General features: G+C 25.2%; 2 protein-coding genes across 2 annotated transcripts; one reads left to right on the forward strand and one right to left on the reverse strand.

Annotated features, from left to right (window-relative positions):
- The first annotated feature begins 348 nt into the window (after window positions 1–348).
- LOC122503102 (UPF0472 protein C16orf72 homolog) lies at window positions 349–10,360 on the forward strand. The gene is made up of 5 exons (XM_043613530.1): window positions 349–722; window positions 939–1,010; window positions 1,657–1,828; window positions 3,781–3,923; window positions 6,297–10,360. Exons 1-5 carry the CDS (start codon window positions 530–532, stop codon window positions 6,437–6,439), a joined length of 723 nt encoding a protein of 240 aa, XP_043469465.1. The 5' UTR covers window positions 349–529; the 3' UTR covers window positions 6,440–10,360.
- A 316-nt stretch (window positions 10,361–10,676) lies between these two features.
- LOC122503101 (Usher syndrome type-1G protein homolog) lies at window positions 10,677–22,226 on the reverse strand. The gene is made up of 7 exons (XM_043613529.1): window positions 21,986–22,226; window positions 17,174–17,317; window positions 13,921–14,187; window positions 13,536–13,812; window positions 12,929–13,237; window positions 11,153–11,360; window positions 10,677–10,986 (listed from the first exon to the last, which is right to left on the reverse strand). The coding sequence occupies exons 1-7, from the start codon at window positions 22,006–22,008 to the stop codon at window positions 10,748–10,750; spliced, it is 1,467 nt and encodes a 488-aa protein (XP_043469464.1). The 5' UTR covers window positions 22,009–22,226; the 3' UTR covers window positions 10,677–10,747.
- Window positions 22,227–22,382: the final 156 nt, after the last annotated feature.

Here is a 22,382-nt window from a genome sequence, read left to right on the forward strand (position 1 = left end):
CAGCATTAGAGATAAATGTAATGTTTTTAAATATATAAATAAATATATGTGAATGTTATGTATCAAGTTAATAATAAGTATTTAATAAAAAATATTAATATTTAATAAAGAATTATTTTACTTTTAATTTATTATTCTTTATGTTCTTTAAATTTGTTTCTGTATTTGATTCAAAATTTAGCGCTTCAATATGGTCGTCGCTTCAGGTAATCGCTATGATTGGTCGGCTTTTTTATGGTGCGCGAACCGAGTTAAAATTGAGCCCGACTTTGGCGAGACCTTGTTACTTGGATCATGGTGTGGAAGTGTGTGGAAAGGGAAGGAACGTATGTGCTGTCGTACGGTCGTATCGTATTTTATTTTGTTCGCGTGTGTCGACAATCTTTTGCTGTAGCAGTTTCATGAATCCGAGGTTAAATCGTAATGGCTGCGACTTGACTCAGAAGGAAGTGAGTGGTGTGGTGCATTGAAAAAAGCTGCGAAGTTTGCTTGTTCTCGCGAGTTCAAGTGGGTGTGTGAGGTGTAAGCCATGAGTGACGATAGAAGCGAGGAAGATCCAATAATGGATCTTTGGTACTCAAACTGGGAACAGCAATGTGTCGAGGCGATCGAGGCCGAGCCCGACTATGAGAATCAGCTGCACAACCAAAAGGAATTTTACGCGCAACAAATTTGGTCTGGATTTCATTCTACGGCAACAGCCATAGCCCAACTTTACAAAGGCAGGCATTGCGTTATATATTGTGTTGTTTTTTTATCGTAAGCAATCTTGCCTCGAATATTTTATCCTAAAAAAAGTGATTAATCCCCTTGCATTTACAATCGTCTCTCTGTTGCCATTTTGAGTGACATCCATTTTGTGAGGAGAGGCTCGATTGCTCGCCAGTGGATCCTGTGTCTATCGATTTTCTAACGCGGAATTTATTCTCTTTTTGCAGATCGCTCCCAGGGTGCATCCCTTTGGTTGCCCTTTCAGACTGCTGCGGGTACGGTTACCTCGTTGTACAAAGGTGCGTGTCTGCGTCGTTACCTTCGCTGTCAACAGTGTGTTGCAAGGCTAACCTCTCCCTCTTTTTTCCCTCTGTATGCATCCCCACTTAAAAATATTTCATCCTTTCTCCAGTATTGTGATTTAAAACCCTTTTTGTTTATTTTTCTACCTGTCACACACCATCATTTTTCTGAAATCTGCATATCTGCACACTGATCCTTTAAACGAAAACAGCTGACCTTTGACACTGATCAGCTGTTTCAACATTTGTATTTTTCACAATCATTTTTGAAGGCTTTTTTTCGCTTTTTTTCATAATTTAAGTATTTCTCCTTGTAGTAAAAGAAAGTGAAACTAAAGAACGAAATCTTTTTTTTGAACAATTTAAGAAGGAGAGAGAATTTGTTTTTATTTCTAGAATTCAGTTAACGTTTCGTAACATTGACTTAATTTCGTCACTACCTATTTGGGAGTCCCTTTTCTTTGTTCGTAAATTACCAACTCTTAAAATACCATTAAATGGATTACACGTTTTTCATAAAAATTGTTAATGCTTCGAATTGATTGTGAAATTAACTTTTCAAATATTTAATCCAATTTTCTTCTCCTACTATCTCGTATTTTCTCTATTGAATACTAATAATGAAATTTTGATGTTTTCACAGAATCTGTGGAGGGAATGAAAAAATGTTGTGAATTAGGCACTGAATCGGGAAAGCAAAAACGTAGCAAAGAGATAATGAATTGGGCTAGAAAAAAGAGGCGCATGATTCGCAGGGAAGACCTGTTAGCATATCTTGCTGGTAAACCACCTCCTTCAAGGCCACACTCGCACAGGTAACGTTGTAACAATTTTAACCTTTCTCTCAAGCTTTTATGCTATATTTAAAAACGAGATAAACATTTTGCTTGGAAATAATAAATATCGCGATATAAACTTCAATGTTTATTTATACTAAACTATTTTTTATTTTTGTTCAACTACTTTATATTTTCTGTGTCTAGAAAAAAATGAATTGTTTCGTTTAGTTATTTTTGTTTTAGTTTTTGTTGTCCTTCGGTGGGATTTTTGTACTCAATCTAAAGAATTACTCGTTGGGTATAAATGTTCAAGCTTTCTTTACCTCCGAAATGTTTAATAAAATCTGGTTTCAATTACAATTACAGTTTGTGAATAAAAAACAATTACACTTTGTGTATAAACAATTACACTTTGTGTTTAAACAATTACACTTTCTGTGTACATACATTAAAATCAGGGAAATCAGGGAAAAGTTAGGGATTTTTTTATTAAAAGTTTTCATAAACAAGATGAACTTCAAAAACGTTCTAATTAGCAATTTTATAAAATTTCAATTTCGAATGAATTGAATTAGAAATTTTAAAGAACTTAGATTTTAGAAAAATTCTGAAATTACCTAAGTTTTTTAATATATATTTAATTAATTATTAAAAATAATGAATTTATAGAAGAATTTTAGTTAAAAACACCAAGAAAAAAATTGAATTTTGGAGAAGTTACAAATGATTGCAGAAAATCAACTATTTTCAAAAGTATTGAAATTCTTCGCAAAAATTTAATTATATTCAAAAATTTTTTAATATTCTCGTCGAAATTTCAATTATCTTTTTAAATAATAAAAAGCTTCTCAGAAATTTAATTATTTTCACAAATTTGAATAAAATTCTTGACAAAATTTCAATTATTTCCAAAAGTTATAAAATTCTTCACAGAAATTCAATTATGTTTTAAAATTTTAAAATCTTCTCGTCACAATTTCAATTATTTTTTAAAATAATAAAAAGCTTCTCAGAAATTTAATTATTTTCACAAATTTTAATGAAATTCTTGACAAAATTTCAATTTTCCAAAAGTTATAAAATTCTTCGCAGAAATTCAATTATGTTCAAAAGTTTGAAAAAGTTTAAACTATCTTTTTAAATAATAAAAAGCTTCTCCGAAATTCAATTATTTTTTTACGAATTTTTTATAAATTTACACGCAATAATTCCATTATTTTCATTTTTCATAAATAATAAAATTCTGTTTAGTAATTCAATTATTTTTATAAACAGTAAAATTCTTTTAATTTCAATTTTAATTGAAATCCTCGGAAAATCCAATTTTTAGAAAATTTGTTGATAAAATTCTTTGTGAGAAACATTGAATTATTCAATAAATTTTTTAATTTAGTATTTTTAAATAATTCAATTCTCGCAGAATTTTCTAACAAAAATTGATTTAAAAATGAATTTTAGATAATAATTAAATATTAAAAGCATTATAGCATAAATTTTTAGAAATAATTGAATTTTAAAAAGGTTTCTAATTAAAATCTTTGAAAATTTGAATTTTTCATAACTTTTAGCTAACAATTCTGTAGAATTAATTTTTTTTTAAATTTTAATTCAATTTTTCTTGAAATTATTTGAAGTTTTTATTTTCTAATATATTTTTAATAGAAGAATTTCCGAAAAATCGAAATTTCGTAAATAATTGAATTTGAAAATTCTCAAAAAACTTTTTCAAAAATGATTAAAAATAATTGATTTATAGAAGAATTTTAGGTAAAAATCAGAATATTCTTTGGGGTCAGGAAATAAGTCAAAATTTCGTCTGGAAATCAGGGAAAAACAAAATGAAATTTTTGTGGTAACCCTAGCATAAAAATTTACCCTTTCTGAACAAATAATTACACTTGTTATTAAAAACTAAAGAATCGCTTGAATTTTAGTACATAAAAATAGTTACCAAAAGCTAATTCACGTTTATTGAATTTGTTCTATAGAAGTTCGCCAAAACCACGAATGATGGTTTGTGGTTCGCCACCTCAAAGTCCAACGGCTAGCATGGTTGTTACTCCAACCCCGACACCAGGAAGTGATACCGATCCGGAACTACACACCTTTCGGGAAGCAATTGCTCTTTCTGGTATGTTTTCTTATCATTTTTGACTTTTGTTTTGTTTTTTTTTTTAAATGTGACGGTACTCAAAAAGCAAAAAAATTTAGATTATGTTTATTTTTGAATAATACAGAAAGAGAATCAATTCCAGGGTGACCACATGTCAGTAAAGTCAGGGAAATGTCAGGAAAACAACATTTTTGTCAGGAAAAAAATTTTTTGTCACGAAAATTAAAAAAAAATTAAGAATTTTTCAGACATATTCTCAAAAATTGCGAATTTTTCGACTTTTCTTCTAAACATTGAAACAAAATACCACATTTTTTAATATTAAATGTAACTTATATCGATTTTTAAAGTGCGAAAAATAACTATAAACAAATTTTTCAAAAATTATTTATTCTTGAAATCTAATTATTCTTAAATATTTCAAAATTAATTCGATTTAAATATAATCAATTTTCATATAATTCAATTATTTTCATAAATAATCAGATTTTTTAAACAGATTCAATTATTTTTATAATTAATAATACTCATCGCAGAATTTCAATTATTTTTAATACAATTTTAATCGAGTTCATCGAAAAATGCAATTATTCTTAAAACTTTTATTTAAATTCGTCAAAGGAATTCAATTATTTAAGAATTTGTTGTTAAAAATCTTCTCAAGAATATAATTATTTTCAATACAATTTTAATTAAATGTTTTTGAAATAATTTAATTATTTTTAAAAGTTCTTAATAAAAGTCTTCAAAAAAAATCAATTCTTCTTAAAAATTTTAATATAATGATTCCAAGAATTCAATTATTTGCAAAAGTTATAACAAAATTCTTATCAAGAATTTAATTCTCTTCAAAATAACAAAATTTTGTGGAAAAATTACATTATTATTTTCAAAAAATTTAATAAAATTCTTCGAAAGAATTCAATTATTTTCGTAATTCACAAATAACAAAATTCTTCGCAGAAATTCAATTACGGTTAAAATTTTTTAAAAATTCTCTTCAAAATTTCATTTATCTTTATAAATAATAAAATGTTTCTCCAAAATTCAATTATTTTCAAAAATGTTTCAAAAATGCTAATAAAATTTTTGTAAAAATTTCAATTATTTTAAAAGCTTTTCTCAATTCAATCAAATTTTTTTACAGAGATTCAATTATTTTTAATACAATTTTAATTTATATTCTCGAAAAATGAAATTATTCTTTTAAAAATGTTATTAAAATTCGTCAAACGAATTTTAAATACCATTTTAAAAATTTGTTTTGATAAAATTCTTTATGAGAGTTGAATTTTAAAAAACATTTAATTCTTCAATAAATTATTTATTTTTGTATTTAAATAATTGAATTCTAGTAGAATTTTTTAATAAAAATTGATTTTCATTTCATAAAAATCAATTTCAGTTAAAATTTTAGATAATAATTGAATATTCAACTCTCTAAAATTGAATTAGTAAAAATGTTTTCTAATTTGAATTAGCGACTGACTTTTTGCTTTTGAAATTTGAATTAGCAGATTTTACTAATAAATAGTCGTTTCTACTAATTTAATAGTAAAAATTTACTAATTCAAAAGCAAAAATTCAGTCACTAATTCCAATTAATAAACATTTTTACAAATTCAAATTTATAGAGAAAGTATTATAGCGTGAATTTTTAGAAATAATTGAATTTTGAAAAGGTTTCAAATTACAATCTTTGAATGTTTGAATTTTTCATACTATTCATTGAAAATTGTGTAGATTTAATTTATTTTTAAAAGTTTAATTGAATTTTTTTAAAAATTATTTCAAGTTTTTATTTTCTAATATATTTTTTATTGAAGAATTTCCGAATAATCGATGAAATTTCATAAAATTGAATTGCAAACAAAAGAATATGAAAATTTTCAAAAAAAATTTTCAAAAATTATTAAAAATAATTAATTTAAACTTTATAAAGAAGAATTTTAGTTAAAAATTCTAAAATATTATAATTGAATTGAAATGATGAGATTAATTTTGAAGAAGCTACAGTAAAAATATTCTTATAATATAAAATAATGATTTTATCCCTCGGTCATTTTTAATTATTTATTTTTTATTATTTAATTATTTAATTATTTTTTTTATTATTTATGTATTTAAGTCTTCGACTCGTAGCAATGAATATCTTCATGTTTTATAACAATTTTTTATAAATTGTTTAATTTCAGAAAGGTTTGAATTTGAAATTTTTGAAAATCTTAATTCTGATGGAAAGATTATAATGACTAATTATTAAATTTTGTAACATATAAATGTAGTTTTAAAAACCTGGAAAAGTCAGGGAATTTGAAATGAGTAAAACCGTGGCAACCCTGAAATTTCTTCTTTATTTAGAAAAATTATAACGAAAAAAATTGATTTTAGGCTCGCCAATGTCACGACGAATGGGTCGACAAACGGAATTGTCCGCTTTCATCAGCAGTGAATTTGCTCGTCATCATAAAAGACCAGCTTCTCATGATGTGGATATGGGATCTCCAACGCACAAACGATCGCGTTTCATGTAACGGCGCGCGAACTGTAAAGTAGCAACACGCCTTTTTTCCTACTGATTAGTTATTACTATCGATAGCTGATGATCCAATTTTGAAAAATGATTTTTTTTCTACTGTTTAATCATCTTGCAAGATTGGATTATGAAAGAAAAAGAACCTAATAGTTAACCAAAAGAGCACGTTCGTCGGCCCTTTCTCAAATATATTGGGATCTTCCCTTTCGTCTTTTTTTTTAATTTTAAACTAACCTCTGCGTCTGTCGCTATTAATGCGATTGCACCAAAGAAATCCGTGAGAAATAATACCTAAATTACTCGACTGTCAAAAAAAAGTTCGCAGAAATTATCGCAAATTCTTTCATGTGAGAATACTTTCTTCAAGTTAGCAATTCTTCTTCTTTTTCCTCTTCTTCTTCTTCTTCAACTTGAAGATTATAAATTTTCTGTGATGGAAAGTTTCTGTATTCGAAAATTTGAATCAGCGAGATAAAAGTTTTTTTTTTTTTTTGGTGTTTCCGGACGTGCAACAGTACCTTATAATCTTTCTCCCTGTTGTCGTGTGCTCGGATAATTTAAATATACGTACCGATTTTGAAAAATTAGGTATTTTGTAGTTATTTTACTGTTAAAAAAAAAATACCGAGTAAGCACATATTGTGAAAAAAAAGTCCTTTCGTAATTTAAATATTGTTTTTTTTTCTTTACTTCTAACGTTGTTAAATTACTTTGATTATAGAGAAATTATTTCTAAATCTTTACGAATGTCTTTTTTTACCAAGTTTTTTGTTGCCCTAAAGGTACGAACAATATTAAGAGAACAAGTTGCACGCAAAAAGAAAATTTAGAAAACTCACTGCATTTCTTTTTAGTATATATATCTTATCTATCTCTTTGTCTTGGCCATTTAGTGAAAAAAAACAAGTTTCTTCAAACTTATTAATCTATTTGTAAAAAAAAAATAATTTTGTTACATTATTTCCAAGAAAATAATACTGTTTGTTTATATATACTAGAATCGTTTTCATCATGTGCAATCTTTTTTCAGGGAAACAAAGGACAATTTAGTTCTTGTTCATGTATTTCATTTGTCGTAGTGATTTACTCTCTTTATTTCTAGACAAACAATTTAATTAACTCTTATTCTAGACGAATATTCATTCTCTCTGCGTTTAGGATTATAGAAAAATTTTCTTCGAAATTGCTAGATAATGGAGATAAAAAATTTAGTTTTTCCTTTGTACAGGCCATACAGTGAGGAAAGAATTAATTTTTTGGAATGAAAATTTTCCAAAAAAGTAAACAAAAAAAGTATCCTTATAACTTTGTATAAATGTGTTTATCAGAGCTCAAAAAATCGGAACTTAAAATCGAAAATTGTCTAGACTTTTTACAGGAGCAACGTTTACACCTCATTGTAGTCGAAAAATGCTCGAACAAAATTCACTATTATTAATGTGATTAATGTAAAATTTGTTATTTCGTTTAGATAAGAATTATGTACTTTTTAATTAGAATCGAATGTGTTAACTTTTTTTTGGGAAAATTGTCAAAAAAAAACATATAGTGAATTTTGTTCAAGTTTTGTTTTAATTGTATATAGGTGACAACTTATATCTAGGATGTATCAAAGTTGTGAATGGCAATGCGATCATTATATTTTTGGAAAAAACGAATGTTCGCAATGATTTTTTTTTTGTTTCGAGAAAAAAAATTGATTTAAGTTCTTTGAATATAATGCACGTATGAATTATAAAAACATAACATTTTTTCAATAACTTATATCAGACGTTAACATAGTACAGGCAAATCTCATAGATTTTTTTTCTTTTGTAAAGGGAATAGAATTTTGAAACATGAGTAAAAATATTTTTTAATTCACTCTGAGTAGAAATATTTTTCAATATTTAGCGTTTATTGATAATAATTTTAATAAATAGTAATAAATAGAAAGTGAAATAAATTCTAGTTGTGAATATTATTCACTAGTAAAATAAATATTTCTTTTTTCGGAAAGTAAATTTCCCTTTTTCATTTAAAAAAAAAAAATCGAGAGTTTTGCATTTGTTTTCTCTATATTTGAGACTTCCGAGCGGGCTTCGTCTCGCGTGTAAGCCAGAATTGTTGTTCAGTTGTAAATATAGTGTATGCTAATAATCATAAAGTGTATGAATAATGCTAATACTGATAAAAAAAAACTAATAATTATTGACTCTATTCGATAGCTTTAATTAAAATATTTATCAAACAGTCAGCACTTATATTAACAAAAAAAAAGTATATATATATGTATATTTTAAGTCTGACTCAATATTTGGAATACTTGAAAGGAAAAGAAAAGATAGATTTTGGTTTTTAACTGAAAATTTATCTTTAATGTACAGACATTATCTTGTAAAAGAAAAAAAAAATTCTCTTGTGGAAGAGATAATTACAGATGCCATAATTAGGTGCATTTTGTAAAAAAAAGGAACATTCTTGATTTTGTAGATATACGCTATCGATTAGTTTTTTTTTTCCTGTCTTGTCTGGTATATATAGCAATAATTATTGTTACAGAAAATAATTGCGCATAGATTAAAAAAAAATTGTACACAATGCATGCACAGTACCGTTTACTGATGATGCCAAAATCGTTGCACTGTCCTTTATTTTATTAGTTTTGATTTAAAAAATTTATATTGAAACATTTTTTTAATCGATTTGAATTTCAAATTTTGCAAATTAAATTTATATTTAAATAAATTTGCAAAAATTCAAAAAAATATTTAATATATTTGTTTCAATACGTTTATATATACATTAATTACTTTTGGTAAAATTAAATGTATATTTTTATCTTTTATATAATGTAAAATTGAATTTATGCATTAAATAAGGAGGGAAAAGTGTTACCGAATTCAAAGTATATGAAAAATTACTTTGCAACATAATTTTTTCCAGTCAAATTGCAAAATTTAGCAGATAGACTGTACATGTCTCTATAGAATATCAATAATAGCTTTACCGTTTTTATTAATTTTAAGATAATTATTGAATAATAATAAAATAAACACAAATACTCGATTTGTCTTCAATTGAAGAAAAGGCGATGACAGAGTAAAAAAATTATTATTGTAACGCAACAATTTTCTTTTTAATTTTAAATTCTTTTGTATATTGAAAATAAGAGAAAAATTGACAAAATTTCCATTTCGCTCAAATAGGTAAAAAAAATCAAAGTTCTACTCTCCTTTAAAAAGAATAAAAATAATGTAGTAGGTCAAATTATCATTTTATCTGCCTTTAAAATGAATATTTATTCGTTTTCTCAGTACGCAAAAGGAAAACATACTTTTACTTTCTTCGATATTGTTTGTTGCATTCATCTTGGGAAAATTAATAATTTCACTTGTAAAAATAATTTATGAAAACAAATCGAAGCGTGTAGACAGAGAATGTGAGCAGACTCTGGACACGCAATAAATAAGTAGGTAATCCATAAAAATAATGTATACGGGCAAAAACTTCTATTATTGTTGAAAACACCGTTTTTTTAAAATAACTGAAAAGAAATTTTAAGAATTTAAAACTCGAGGAATTTTACTTAACAACTTCGTTATTTGGATGCTTAGTTTTTAAAAAAAAATATAATTTTAATTATGATGAATTTTACAAACAACGAAGAATGTTAATTTAGAAAAAATTTTACTTTAAATTCGAATTGTTAAATTTGGATATTATTTAACAATAGGTCACTTTTGTTTTTGTTCGTTGTATACAATGTTATACCGTGGACGATTGTATGGGGAAGAAAGTTATATAAGATCCGCATTATCTGGTAAAAAAAAAAGAACGTATGGTGCTGTTATTTTCTTGCGAACATAAAAAAAAGCTTGTATATTTTTGCCTCTTGTTTGTATGATAATTATTTACAAAATAAAATTAAGAAAATGTACAACACGTCTTAGAATAATTTGCAAATGCTCCTTAACATAAATCACTATTTACAATTTTTTCCTCGATACAAAATACAAATATCACGAAAATGACAATAAATTTGTGTTTTTTCAACAAATTGCGCGTGCTGTGATTATGTATAAGAAAAAATTCTCTACTAAGCTAATAAAATATTCTTTTTTTAAAACATAATCTCAAAAATGCTGGAAAATTCAAAAATATTCAAAGTTCTGTAATTTAGTGAATTTATTGAATTCACGTAATTTCTGCATTTAATTTTTATGACAAAAAATTATGAATATATTTTATGGGAAAAAAATTTATGAAAAGTGCTCTAAATTTGTAAATAATTGCGATATTTTCGAATATATAGTTTTTGTTGATTTTATAATCTACTGTCTATAATGGCATTTTGATTGTCGTGGCTTTCTTTGTGATTTGCAATCGCCACTAATAATTTTCTTCTAGGTCCAAGTGGAAGTTTCAATGCTGAGATATCATTTTCTGTTAAAAGCAGAAGTGCTTCTAAATCAATTTGTTCCGCCTCTAGAATTGAGTGAATCGAGGATAAATTACTGACGGCCAAAAATCTCTGCAAAGGCGTCCAGTCTACTTCATCATCATCTATTGAAGAAGGTAAGTATATTTTTTTTTATTAAAATAATTCTTTACGGCTGTGCAAAGTACTTGAAATTGCAGTGACAGTGCGCAATTCTATCTCAATATTAATTAATATCTCAATATTATTTCAACAATATTGAGGTATTAATACATTTTTTTTTTCATTTACCAGATAATAATTCGTCATCCCAGATGTTTTGCCTTCTGGCCAAACTCCCCGCGCTGCCAATACTGATTTCTTCATTGTGACTATAATTTGCGTCGTTTTTTTGACTGTTTATTGACCCCCTGGTCGAACCATTTCTAACTCGATCGCCATTTGGCTCGTGATGAATTTCCACCTGAGTTACGGGTAAATTTTCGAGAGTCGCTGTCACCTGGAATAAAAATAGTCAAAAGTGAGTGGAAAAGTCATTTTCTATTTGTTTACATTATTTGCATTTAAAAAATTAAATTAATAATAATTACATTTCTATATAATGTAAAAATCTTCGTAAAAATTGTCCGAGAAAATTCAATTATTTTAAAAAGTAATTGAATTTTTCACAGGAGTTCAATTATTTAAAACATAATAAAATCCAAAATGATGAATTCAATTATTTTTAAAAATAATGAAATTTTTGCTGGAATTCAATTATTTTAAATACAATTTTAATTGAATTCCAGGGATAATTCAATTATTTTTAAATTCAATTACTTTAAATACAATTTTTATAAAATTCTTCTCAAAAATTCACTTATTTTTTTAAATTTTGCAAAAATTCAAATACTTGTAGAAATAATAATTTTTTTCGCAGGGATTCAATTATTTAAAAAAGTTTTAATAAAATTCTATTCAAGCATTCAATTATTTTCAGAAATAATTAAATTGTCGATTTACTGAAAATCATTGAATTCTTTGTAAAGTAATTATTTAAAAAAATTGAAAATAATAATTGAATTCATTTCAAGAATTTTATGAACATTTTTTTCAATAATTGAATTCTTTCGAGAAAATGTAATTAAAATTGTATCGAAAATAATTTAATTCTTGACAAGATTTTTTATTAAAGTTCTTTAAAATAATTGAATTGTTTTGGAAGAATTTAATTCAATTTTTTTTTGAAATAAAGAAATTTTTTAAAATTAATTTTTACTGAAAATTTTGAATATAATTGAATTTCTCAGAAAAATTTTATTATTTAAAAAAAGTAATTGAATTTCTCCGAAAAATTTAATTATTTATAAAAATAATTAAATTGTTTCAAAGAATTTTATTATTTATGAAAATAATTGAATTCTTGAGGAGGATTTTACAATTCATAAAAATAATTGAATTTTTTGAAGGAATTTTAATAAAAATTTTGATTTTTTAAAAAGAATTTCATCAAAATTGTGGAAAATAATTGAATTTATATTAAAATTCTTGAAAATAATCGAATTTAATTAATATTTTTAAAAATAATTGTATTCTTTCGAGAAATTTTATTAAAATTGTAAGTGAAAATAATAATTGAATTGCTCTAAATAATTTTATTATTCATGAGAATAATGAAATTCTTCCGACAAATTTTATTACAATTTTTGAATAGTAATAAACAAAAATATTTAATATTATGTTCTTAATAAGTGAATTCTTTAAATTTTAAATCTGTAATCATTCAAAACTTTGTTTATTCTCAAAATTATAAAATTCTTTAATTTACAAAATAATAAGAAAAGGAATATCGTGTTTCGCGTGTATCATTTGCTAGTTTATTAATAATATTCATTCTTTAAAATGTTTAATAATATAATTTTTGATATCTCGAAAAATTTGTGAATACTTTTATAAAAATGGAAATTTGTGTGTTTCAAGAATTGTGAGCAGGAGAGTGTTAAAAAGGTTTGAAGACTTTTTTTGTGCGGGAGTTTTTGCTAGTAGTACCACTTCCTTTCTCTTGTGGAGAGTTTTTCTGATAGTTACCGATCTGCGGAAGGCCACCGATCCAAAACCTGGTCGATTGAAGATACTCGCTGGTTCTTGTAGAAGAAACGTCTCTCCCACAATGTTCGTTGACTCCTCGTCATCTTCTGCATCGGCTTCGTATTTTCTGTCACCAAGCAAATCCGGTGTACTCTGAGCTTTACTTAACGTGCCCCAAACGTCAGAAATTTTCCCCCTCCTTCCGTTTTGTTGTTGAGAATTTGTTTCATACGTTCCCACATACATCACTTCTGAATCTCGTCTGAGGCCCGTCAAACTTCTCACCGATTTCTTTCCGTCCACTTCAATCTGAATTTAAATTCATTGAATTTGTCTTACTTTTAATCAAATTTAATTTGTTTTACTTTCAATTAAATTTAATTTAATTTCTGTTATTATTAAATAATAATTAATTTCATTTCAATCAAAAAATGCCAAATTCTTCCGAATTTAATTAATTTGATTTGCCGAAATTAAATTAAATTTGTAATTACAAATTTAATTTAATTTCAGCAAATAAAATTAATTAAATTCGGCATTTTTTAAATGAAATGAAATTAATTAAATTCGGTAGAATTAGAAAGGTTTTTAATAGAATTTAAATTACCTCGACGACTTTAAAATCATCTACAGCCTTTCTCGCTAGGGCTTTTCGATGAACTGCGCTTCCTTGCCTCTTGGTGCCAGTTCCTGTGCCTACAATATCACTGTAAGTCGGCGATGGCTTAACTCGTCCTTTAAAAGTTAAAATACTTGGTCTGTGGGGAAGAACATTGTCATTCGTTGACTCCGTGTCAATTTTCGCTCGATCTTTCAATAACTTTTTTTGTTCCTTCTCCGCTTTGATTTCAGCAATTTTTTGCCTCTTCACGTATTCCTTTAGTCTGAAAATAAAATTACTTTCACTCTACACTCCCTATTAAAATAAAACCAACTGTTTAAAAAAAACAACTGAACTGTTACTTTAATTAGAAATAATTATTTGTGTTTACCTTTTTTCCGCGTCCTTTTCGGCCTTTGCTTTTAGAATTTTACTCTTTTTATTCATTTCCTGATCGGCTTGGGCAAGATCGAGAAATTGTAATATTTTCTCCCAGCCATTGATTGCTGCTAATTCACGTGCTGAATGTCTATCGATATCCAATGACCAAATATTACAACCAAATTTCACCAAAAATCGAACACAAAATTCATGACCACGTGCTGCTGCCAGATGGAGAGCAGTATTACCAAAATAATCAGCTTTGTCTGGATCACCCCTGAAAAGAAAAATATGGATTTGAAAAGAATTTCGAAATATATATATACATATAAAGTTGAAGCGCCCAACCCCTGTTTATTGGTCGTTGTTTCCTGTCACGCGATGAACAGAAGTTTTTCAACCGGAAAATCATGAAGGTCTTTTCGCGCTTTGTTATTTTGATAAAAAGTTTCGACAATTTCATGAATAACTAAAATATGCCTATATTTGCAATATTTTATATTTAGAGCAAAAAGAAAAAAAACATTATTTCTATTTTTGTATAAAAAAGAGGAAAGTCTTGATAAAAATCTCTTTCATTTCCGGAAACAAATTATTTTATCGCAGATTTAAAAAAGTAAAAAATAATTTTTCAACACATTAAGAAATGTAATTTTTATTTTATTTATATTTTGATTATATTTTATTTTATTTTTATGAAAATAATAAATTCTTTTATGAAGAAAATAAATTCTCTTTTTGTAAAGAATAACAAATTTCTTTTTAACAAGGAAATGAAAATTGTCATTTAGTATTTTATAAAAGCAATGGTCCAAGATATTTTGTTTGAAGAAAGAAAATAAAGTTTGAAACTGTAAGGAAGTATTATGATAATAGGGAGGAAATAATTATAATATGCACTTCATGAATGTTTTTAAAAAGAAACAGGAAAGAAAGAAGTGAGAATAAAACATAAAATAATAGCCATTACTTGATATTAAATATGAATAAAAAAGCAAATAATAATTTTTCAATTCCAACGAATGGAATATACAAACGTATTTACCTTTCAATCTTCTTTAATAATTCGTATTATCTTTTATCAATATTAATGTCTGTAAATATTCCCTTGTGTAATTTTTTGGACACTTTACTTATCAATTGATGAGATTATGTACTTAATTTAGTGATATATTGTCATATCATATTGTTATTAGTTTCTAATCATTCTATTATTATTCCATTCATTTCCAATCATTATATTACAGAATGATTTATTTTATTGATTTTAGACATTTTTAATAAGCTATAGAATTATTTCTACATAGATGAATAATTTAATAACAATTAAATAATAAATTAGAATAAATAAAAGGTAACAATTATGATAACTGTCAATTGTTTAAAGAACAATTTAAGGTTATTTTCGGATTATTTAAAAAACAAAGTTAATTGTTTTTCACACTCCCCCCTTTACCCTAGGAGAGTGACGTAGTCTGTGAATTACCCTTTAGAACTTATTATTTTGTTACAAAAAAAAATAATTTATTTTAAAATAATTTATTTTTTACACAAAAGAATTTATTTAAAAAAAATTTATTTTTTACACAAAAAGATTTATTAATTTTTTCATAATTACACATTTAAAGTAAACAAATTTTGTTACTTATTTTCATTGAAATGTCGTTTTTAACAAATAATTTAAATATTAAAAATTTTGAATTTCCCACCCTTTTTGAAATAGCCTATTAAAGGAGGGATGCCCAAAAAGTGTGCAAGCGACGCCATCTTTGATTTTATTCAGTGTCGTCGCGCATGCGACAGTAGTGTATAACCGTTTTAAATATCCAAAAAGTGATTAATTTATTAATTGTTCATAGAATATAACGTGAAATTTCATTCCGAGTTTTCGAATATTCAGTCTGTGAGTGTTATTTTTTCCTCTTTTGTTATATTTATGTCTTGGTTGTTCCCGTATAGTTTCCCCACAACTTCCGCCGGACCCGGTACACCCGGTTGCCGGTCGATTCAATAAAAATACAGATTATGTAGTGTATATCCGGTGTATTTAACATTTATTTCGATGTTCATTTATATCCGTCTTATTAAAAGTGAGGGGAAGTGCGGTTAAGGGGTAAATAAAATTCTTCGAAGATGCGACAAAAAGTTTTGTCGAGACTTCGGCGCGGGACATTGGCGCACAGTATATCTATATATACACAACAATGTGAGTTTTTTAGTTTACATATTTTTAATGTTACGCAATTTTGTCTTTTTTGACACTGATTTCGACAGTGATAGAGTATTAGTATTTGGTAAGCATTCCTTTTAGTTAAAAGGGAGCAAAACTTTTTCTAACCTATAAACTTTTGACACGATTTTGCTTTTGGAGTCTCGGGAAAGTTAGAACAATTTTCCCATTATTTTCAAGGTCACTGATAACTTAAAAATCGATGTAAGTTATTGAATATCGAATTATTTCTATTTAATCGTTGATTTTTGTTATTTTTGCAAGGGGAATTTAATTATTATATGATTTCTAAACGATATTAAACATTAATTTTTTTGCAAAATATATCAAAACTTTTTAAACTTATCATTCCTGTGTGATATTTTCTTTTTTTTTCCTAGAGAAGTTTCTTATTTCTTTTTGTCCACTTTTAACTAGACTGAAACGATCATAAAAATTATTCAAGTGTACATCTTTCGAGCTGCAAAGTTTAAAATATAATAAGTGATAATCATATAATAAAAAATCTCTTGATTTTTACTTTTTTGTAAATAAAAGACAAGTTTAAGTTTTTTTTGTATATTTTTCGAAAATTATACGAATTTTCGCCGAAACATTTTTTTATTCTCATAAATTTTTTATTATTTCATGACACGTGTATAAAAATTAATTTCGTTCTTTATATCTTTTTTGTTGTTGATTGTGACATTTGAAGACATTTCCGGTAGTTGTGACTTTTATAGAAGTTCAAAGTTTATTAATATTTAATACTGTGGAGTTTTGTAGAAAAAGATTTGTCCCCCAAAGATTGTAGCTGATCGATCGAAGGTGAATAATAATTCTTTTGACAATGAACTCAATATAGTCGGATATATGGGATTAATAATGCATTACAATTTACAATAGTACGTTTTCTTAGGTTTATCTTTGAAAAAAAATTGATGCTTTAAAAAAAGTACATTTCTAACGGTTTTTAGTGAAAAAAAACAGACTTGTGAATTTTTTCGAAAGAAGAGCATTTACAATTTTTTTTTTATTTAACTGTTCAACTTACCCTCTGGCAACAAGAAGTCGAAGTGCGTCTATATTTCCTTCGAAAGCTGCCCATAGTGTAGGAGTCATTCCCCCATCATCTCTGGCATTGCAATCTTTTCTTGTCGATTCCTTCAAAATTTCTAAATTGCTATCGCGAGCTGCCCTTTAAACATTAGAAACACTAAATAAATGCAGGATTTGCCAAATTAAAACACCAACTAAATAAATACAAAAGTAAATAAATAAATATAAAAATAAGTAAATAAATAAATTCAAAAAAGGGTAAATAAATAAATACAAAAATAAGTAAATAAATAAATTTAAAAACAAAAAGAATATAAATAAATACAGTTCAATATAGGTGTCTAATTAAAATAGTTCAGTTTTTTTGCCTCTTGACAAATTTTACTTTTCTCCTGCGAAATTTCTCTGGCGGACTTTCAAATTTTTTCCCAAATTTAATGATTTTATATTAGAAAAAAAAATGAAACAATGACAAGAGAAAGGAGAGTTTTCTATTATAAACTAAAATGTAGAGTTTGTCTCAAGTTGTTACATAGTATATCTGTAATGATTTCGTGTTCCGAGTAAATTCCAGTTATTGTTTACCATGATGAAATGAAATGACGCGAAACTTCATTCAATAAAATAACTTTATTTTTGCCGTCACGTATCATGAGTTCAGAACTTACAGTTTGCACAATATTTACTATCATCTCATTATATTTATATCATAAATTACATATTATAATAATTTACAAGCGCTTTTAAAAATTTTTATCAAAAGTTATTTTTTCTATTTCTCGATTTTCTATTGAAAAAATTACACAATCTGTTAAGAAATATACTTGAAGAAAATGAAGCAAAATGTAATAAATGTGATCAATGCTTTTCTTGTTCTTATTACTATTTTTATTATTATTTTTTATTTTGTTATTATTTTTATTATTATTATTTTTAATATTATTAGTATTTTTATTATTATCATTTTACTATTATCATTATTAGGACCGTAAATTTAGTGTCAACGCTTAGCGTCGAAAAACTTATTTTTTCGTATAAAATATAAAGAATAAATCAATTTTTTTTAACAGGGTGGTCACAAGTTTCAGTTTATCAATTTCCCTGACATTTTCCTGGCAATTTACTGACATTAAAATTATTTTCCCTGACAAAATTCTTTTCACAGAAAAATATAAAAGTTTACGGAAAATGAGTAAAATTTATGAAATTTAATAATTTTTAAAAATTACAATCATATAACCTTTCCTGAATTCAATTATTTTCTATAATTTTCAACTAAACTTTATCTCTAAATTAATTTGAAATGATTTTCCAAAAGTTCTTCAAAAATTAAATTATTTAAATACGAGAATTCAATTTTTTATAATAATTGTAACAGTCCATCTTTTTTTAAGCTTATCAGGGTATAATATTTTCAAAAAATAAAAAAATCAAATTTTTGAAGAATTGTAATTATAAATATGACCATGATTTATTCGAAGATAATTCAATCATAAAAAATTATGATAAAAAAATTCTAAGAATTAAGCAGTTTTTAAAAATATTTTAATGTAATTTTTCGAAAACAATTGAATTTCTTAAAAGAGGTTTTGTATTATTTAAAAAACTAATTAATTTTTTAATGAATTTTAATTAAATATTTTTAACATAATTTTTTTCTCCAAAATGTTAAAAATAATTCTAAAATATAATTATTTTTTGTATTTATTTAAATTTTCGGAAATATTTAATGGAAAGTACTGAAAATACTGAATTTTAAAAAATTAGAAGCTAATTTTTATTTTAAAATTTACATTTAAAGATTTTTCATTAAAATTATTTTGATAATTCAATTATTTTGAAAATTTGCAATTAAAATTTTTCTAAAGTTGATTTTCAAAAATTCTAACAAAATACTTGAAAAAAATTAATTATTTTCAATTAAATTTGACAAAATTCCAATTATTCAAAATCTTTTTAAATTTATATTTCAAAAATTTAAGTAGAAAAATGATTCAAAAATAATTTTTGAAAGATTTGTTTATAGTTATTTTTTGCACTATAAAAATCGAAATGATTTACATTTAATACTGAATAATATGATATTTTGTTGCAATATTTGGAAGAAAAGTCGAGAAAGTCGCAATTTTTGAAAATAAGTCGAAATAAATCTCAATTTCTTAAATTTCCCTGACAAAAAATTGTTTTTCTGACTTTTTCCAGACTTTACTGACTTTACTGACATGTGTCCACCCTGTTTAAGGTTTTTGTTATTATTATTATTATTTTTTTTTTATGATGATTATTATTATTATTATTATTTTATGATTATTATTTTTATTATTATTATAATTACTATAATTTATTAGGATAGTTTTTTTTTTAAATTCGGATCAAAAGGATTTCATTTCAATATAATGAATAAAATTTTCTCCTTTTCTCGTGATTTTACTTTCCATAATTATATGTCACTAATTAACCCAACAGTGTCACGTGAGCTGTCGTTTCCGGTACTTTAACAAAGCCAATTTAATGGTACGGAAATCGTGAATAGGCTCAGTGCATTTGACAATATTCGTTTCCAAACAACATAATCCATTGATAAAAGTTTCAACATTATATTCACGTCTTGTTTAATGCAAATAATTTTTTTAAAAAATTTTTTTTTATATTTGTTTTTGGGAAAATTATTGAAATGTATATTTAACTCTCTCCGTCTATATTATGTTGATTTGTAATGAGTCATTTAAAATGAAATAACTGTTTTATGCGAATCTGATAAATCGAAAGAGATTAAAAGATTTTTGATAAAAAAGCTTATCAATGCGAAGACACGATAAGTGACAAGTTTATGACGAGTTTTGTTACTAATTTTTTAAATTGGAATTTTGCGTTGTTAAATGATTTTATCGAGAGATTTCGTATATTATAAAAGTTAAATTAGATTTTAATTGATCTAAATTGATTTAAATCGATCTAAATTGATTTATATTGATTTATATTGATCTAAATTGATTTAAATTGATTTAAATCGATTTAAATTAATATAATTGATTTAAATTGATATAATTGATTTAAAATGATTTAAAACGATTTGAATTGATTTAAATTGAAATAGATTTACTTATAATTAGATTATTAATTAGATTTACCTCTAATTTGGTTTATTTATATAAAAATAAACTTTCTTTATTAAGAGATTTGAGATTATAATAATTTTTTTTCTACCATTTATTAAGACAATTAGGAGAGTTAATGGGACTTGGTTAAGATTTTTTAGTTTCGCAAACAGTGTAATGATCTCTTTAAACATGGCGCAGTGTTATAATGAGTTTCTTAGGAGACGTTTCATTTCCGGGTAACGATCGTTCAAATGAAAGGTATTCTGACATTTTCGTGTAGGTATCATCGATTTTCTGTAGCAAACTGTGTGTACTCATATTACAGACATGGTTCCCTCTTTTTACATTCTCATCGTCAAGAAAGTACTTATTAAAAATTATACATTCATTATGGAAAATTACTAGATTTCAGTGTTTTTTTTTGGTAGAAAATTACTATATTCAATTGTGTATTACAGAAAATTACCTGTATTTCATAGTTTGATGTAGAAAATTACTATATTTTATTCTTTCATATGGAAAATTACCATATTTTTTGTAGAAAATTACTATTCTTTATTATTTCATGTAGAAAACTACTATATTTGTGTCATATAGATAATTACTTTATTTTATCGTTTCATGTAGAAAAATTACTATATTTTATCGTTGCATTTAATTTATTTCTAGTTTATTTCTTCTTAAATGGTTGGCGATTAATTATTGCCAATTTTGGTAGATAAATAATGTAATGTCATACTTAATGTTGGAAATATTTCATTAAAACCTGATCTATCTTCAATATTCCATAATGAAATCAATTTATTTCTTTCTTCACGTCAAACGTTTACCTTAAAGGAAACTTGAAATAGTTTTACTTCAGGTAAAAGCGCAATTATGTAGGTTACTAATTTTGTTTAACCAGTCTTTCGACTTTGAAAAAAAATAATTTAATCAAATCTTTATCTTTCTAATTATTATTATTATTTTTATATTTTACTGTTGAGAATTATTTTGGAAAATATTCTTTTAAATAACGTTTGATTTTATTAATGGCAATTTTGTTTAGATAGTTTAAATTATAGTTCGAAAATAGTTTAAATAATTTCAAATTCATTTAAAATGATTCCAAATATAGTTTAATTTTCAAATAAAATATAACAAAAAATAATACTGATATAAAAATCACAATAAATGTAACAATAATCGTAATTATTAATTGTTTTACTATTAATTGTTAATAATAAGAATTAGTAATAATAAAAATGTTAATAATAACAATTGTTTATAATAACAATGGTTAGTAATAACAATTTTTTATAATAACAATTGTTTATAATAACAATAGTTAATAATAACAATGGTTAGTAGTAACAATTTTTAATAATAACAATTGTTTATAATAACAATAGTTAATAATAACAATGGTTAGTAATAACAATGATTAATAATAACAATTTTTAATAACAATAGTAAGAAAATAACGGTAATTGCGAGTTAAAACAGTTCAAAAACTGAAAGTAGATTTCAGATTAAAATAGATCGAATGGATGAGTAACGTATACAAAAATTAAATAAAAATCACGTGAAAGATATACCACGTTAATTTTAATTAGTGCCAGATTTATTAGTTCGATCGTCACCCGGAAAAGCGTCAAGTGTTACAAACTAGAAAACTTAATTGAAAAAGGTAGTTATTTTGTTTTTTATAGTGAAAAAAAACTTACTTGTGATACCGTTCGGATGTCATCTTTGTAATTAAAAAAAATATTTTTTTCCTCTTGATTTTTAATTAAATTCACCAGAATTTTATTTTTATGGTTCCATTAAAGTGGAAAATAGACAATAAATTCATTATTATTTCTTTTTTTTTTTCTATAAATAATTGAGTTGCATTTTTCCGACGTGAACGGACACAATGGCGATCGGCGAGTTACTAAAGGTTTCACTGCCCGCAACTTTACTGTCTGTCTGTTTATTTGATAAGCTCCCTCCTCTCTCGCTTACCTGTTCGTTACCCTTGTTACTCCCACCTGCTCATTACACCTGTCACCCACTTCCTTATTACCGACGAATTCTACCGATTATTTTAAATATTATCGACTGACGATATACTTTTTTCCG

The sequence above is a fragment of the Leptopilina heterotoma genome, unplaced genomic scaffold (assembly GCF_015476425.1).
Source record: "Leptopilina heterotoma isolate Lh14 unplaced genomic scaffold, ASM1547642v1 Lhet_244, whole genome shotgun sequence".
In the NCBI taxonomy this organism is placed as follows: Eukaryota; Metazoa; Arthropoda; class Insecta; order Hymenoptera; family Figitidae; genus Leptopilina; species Leptopilina heterotoma.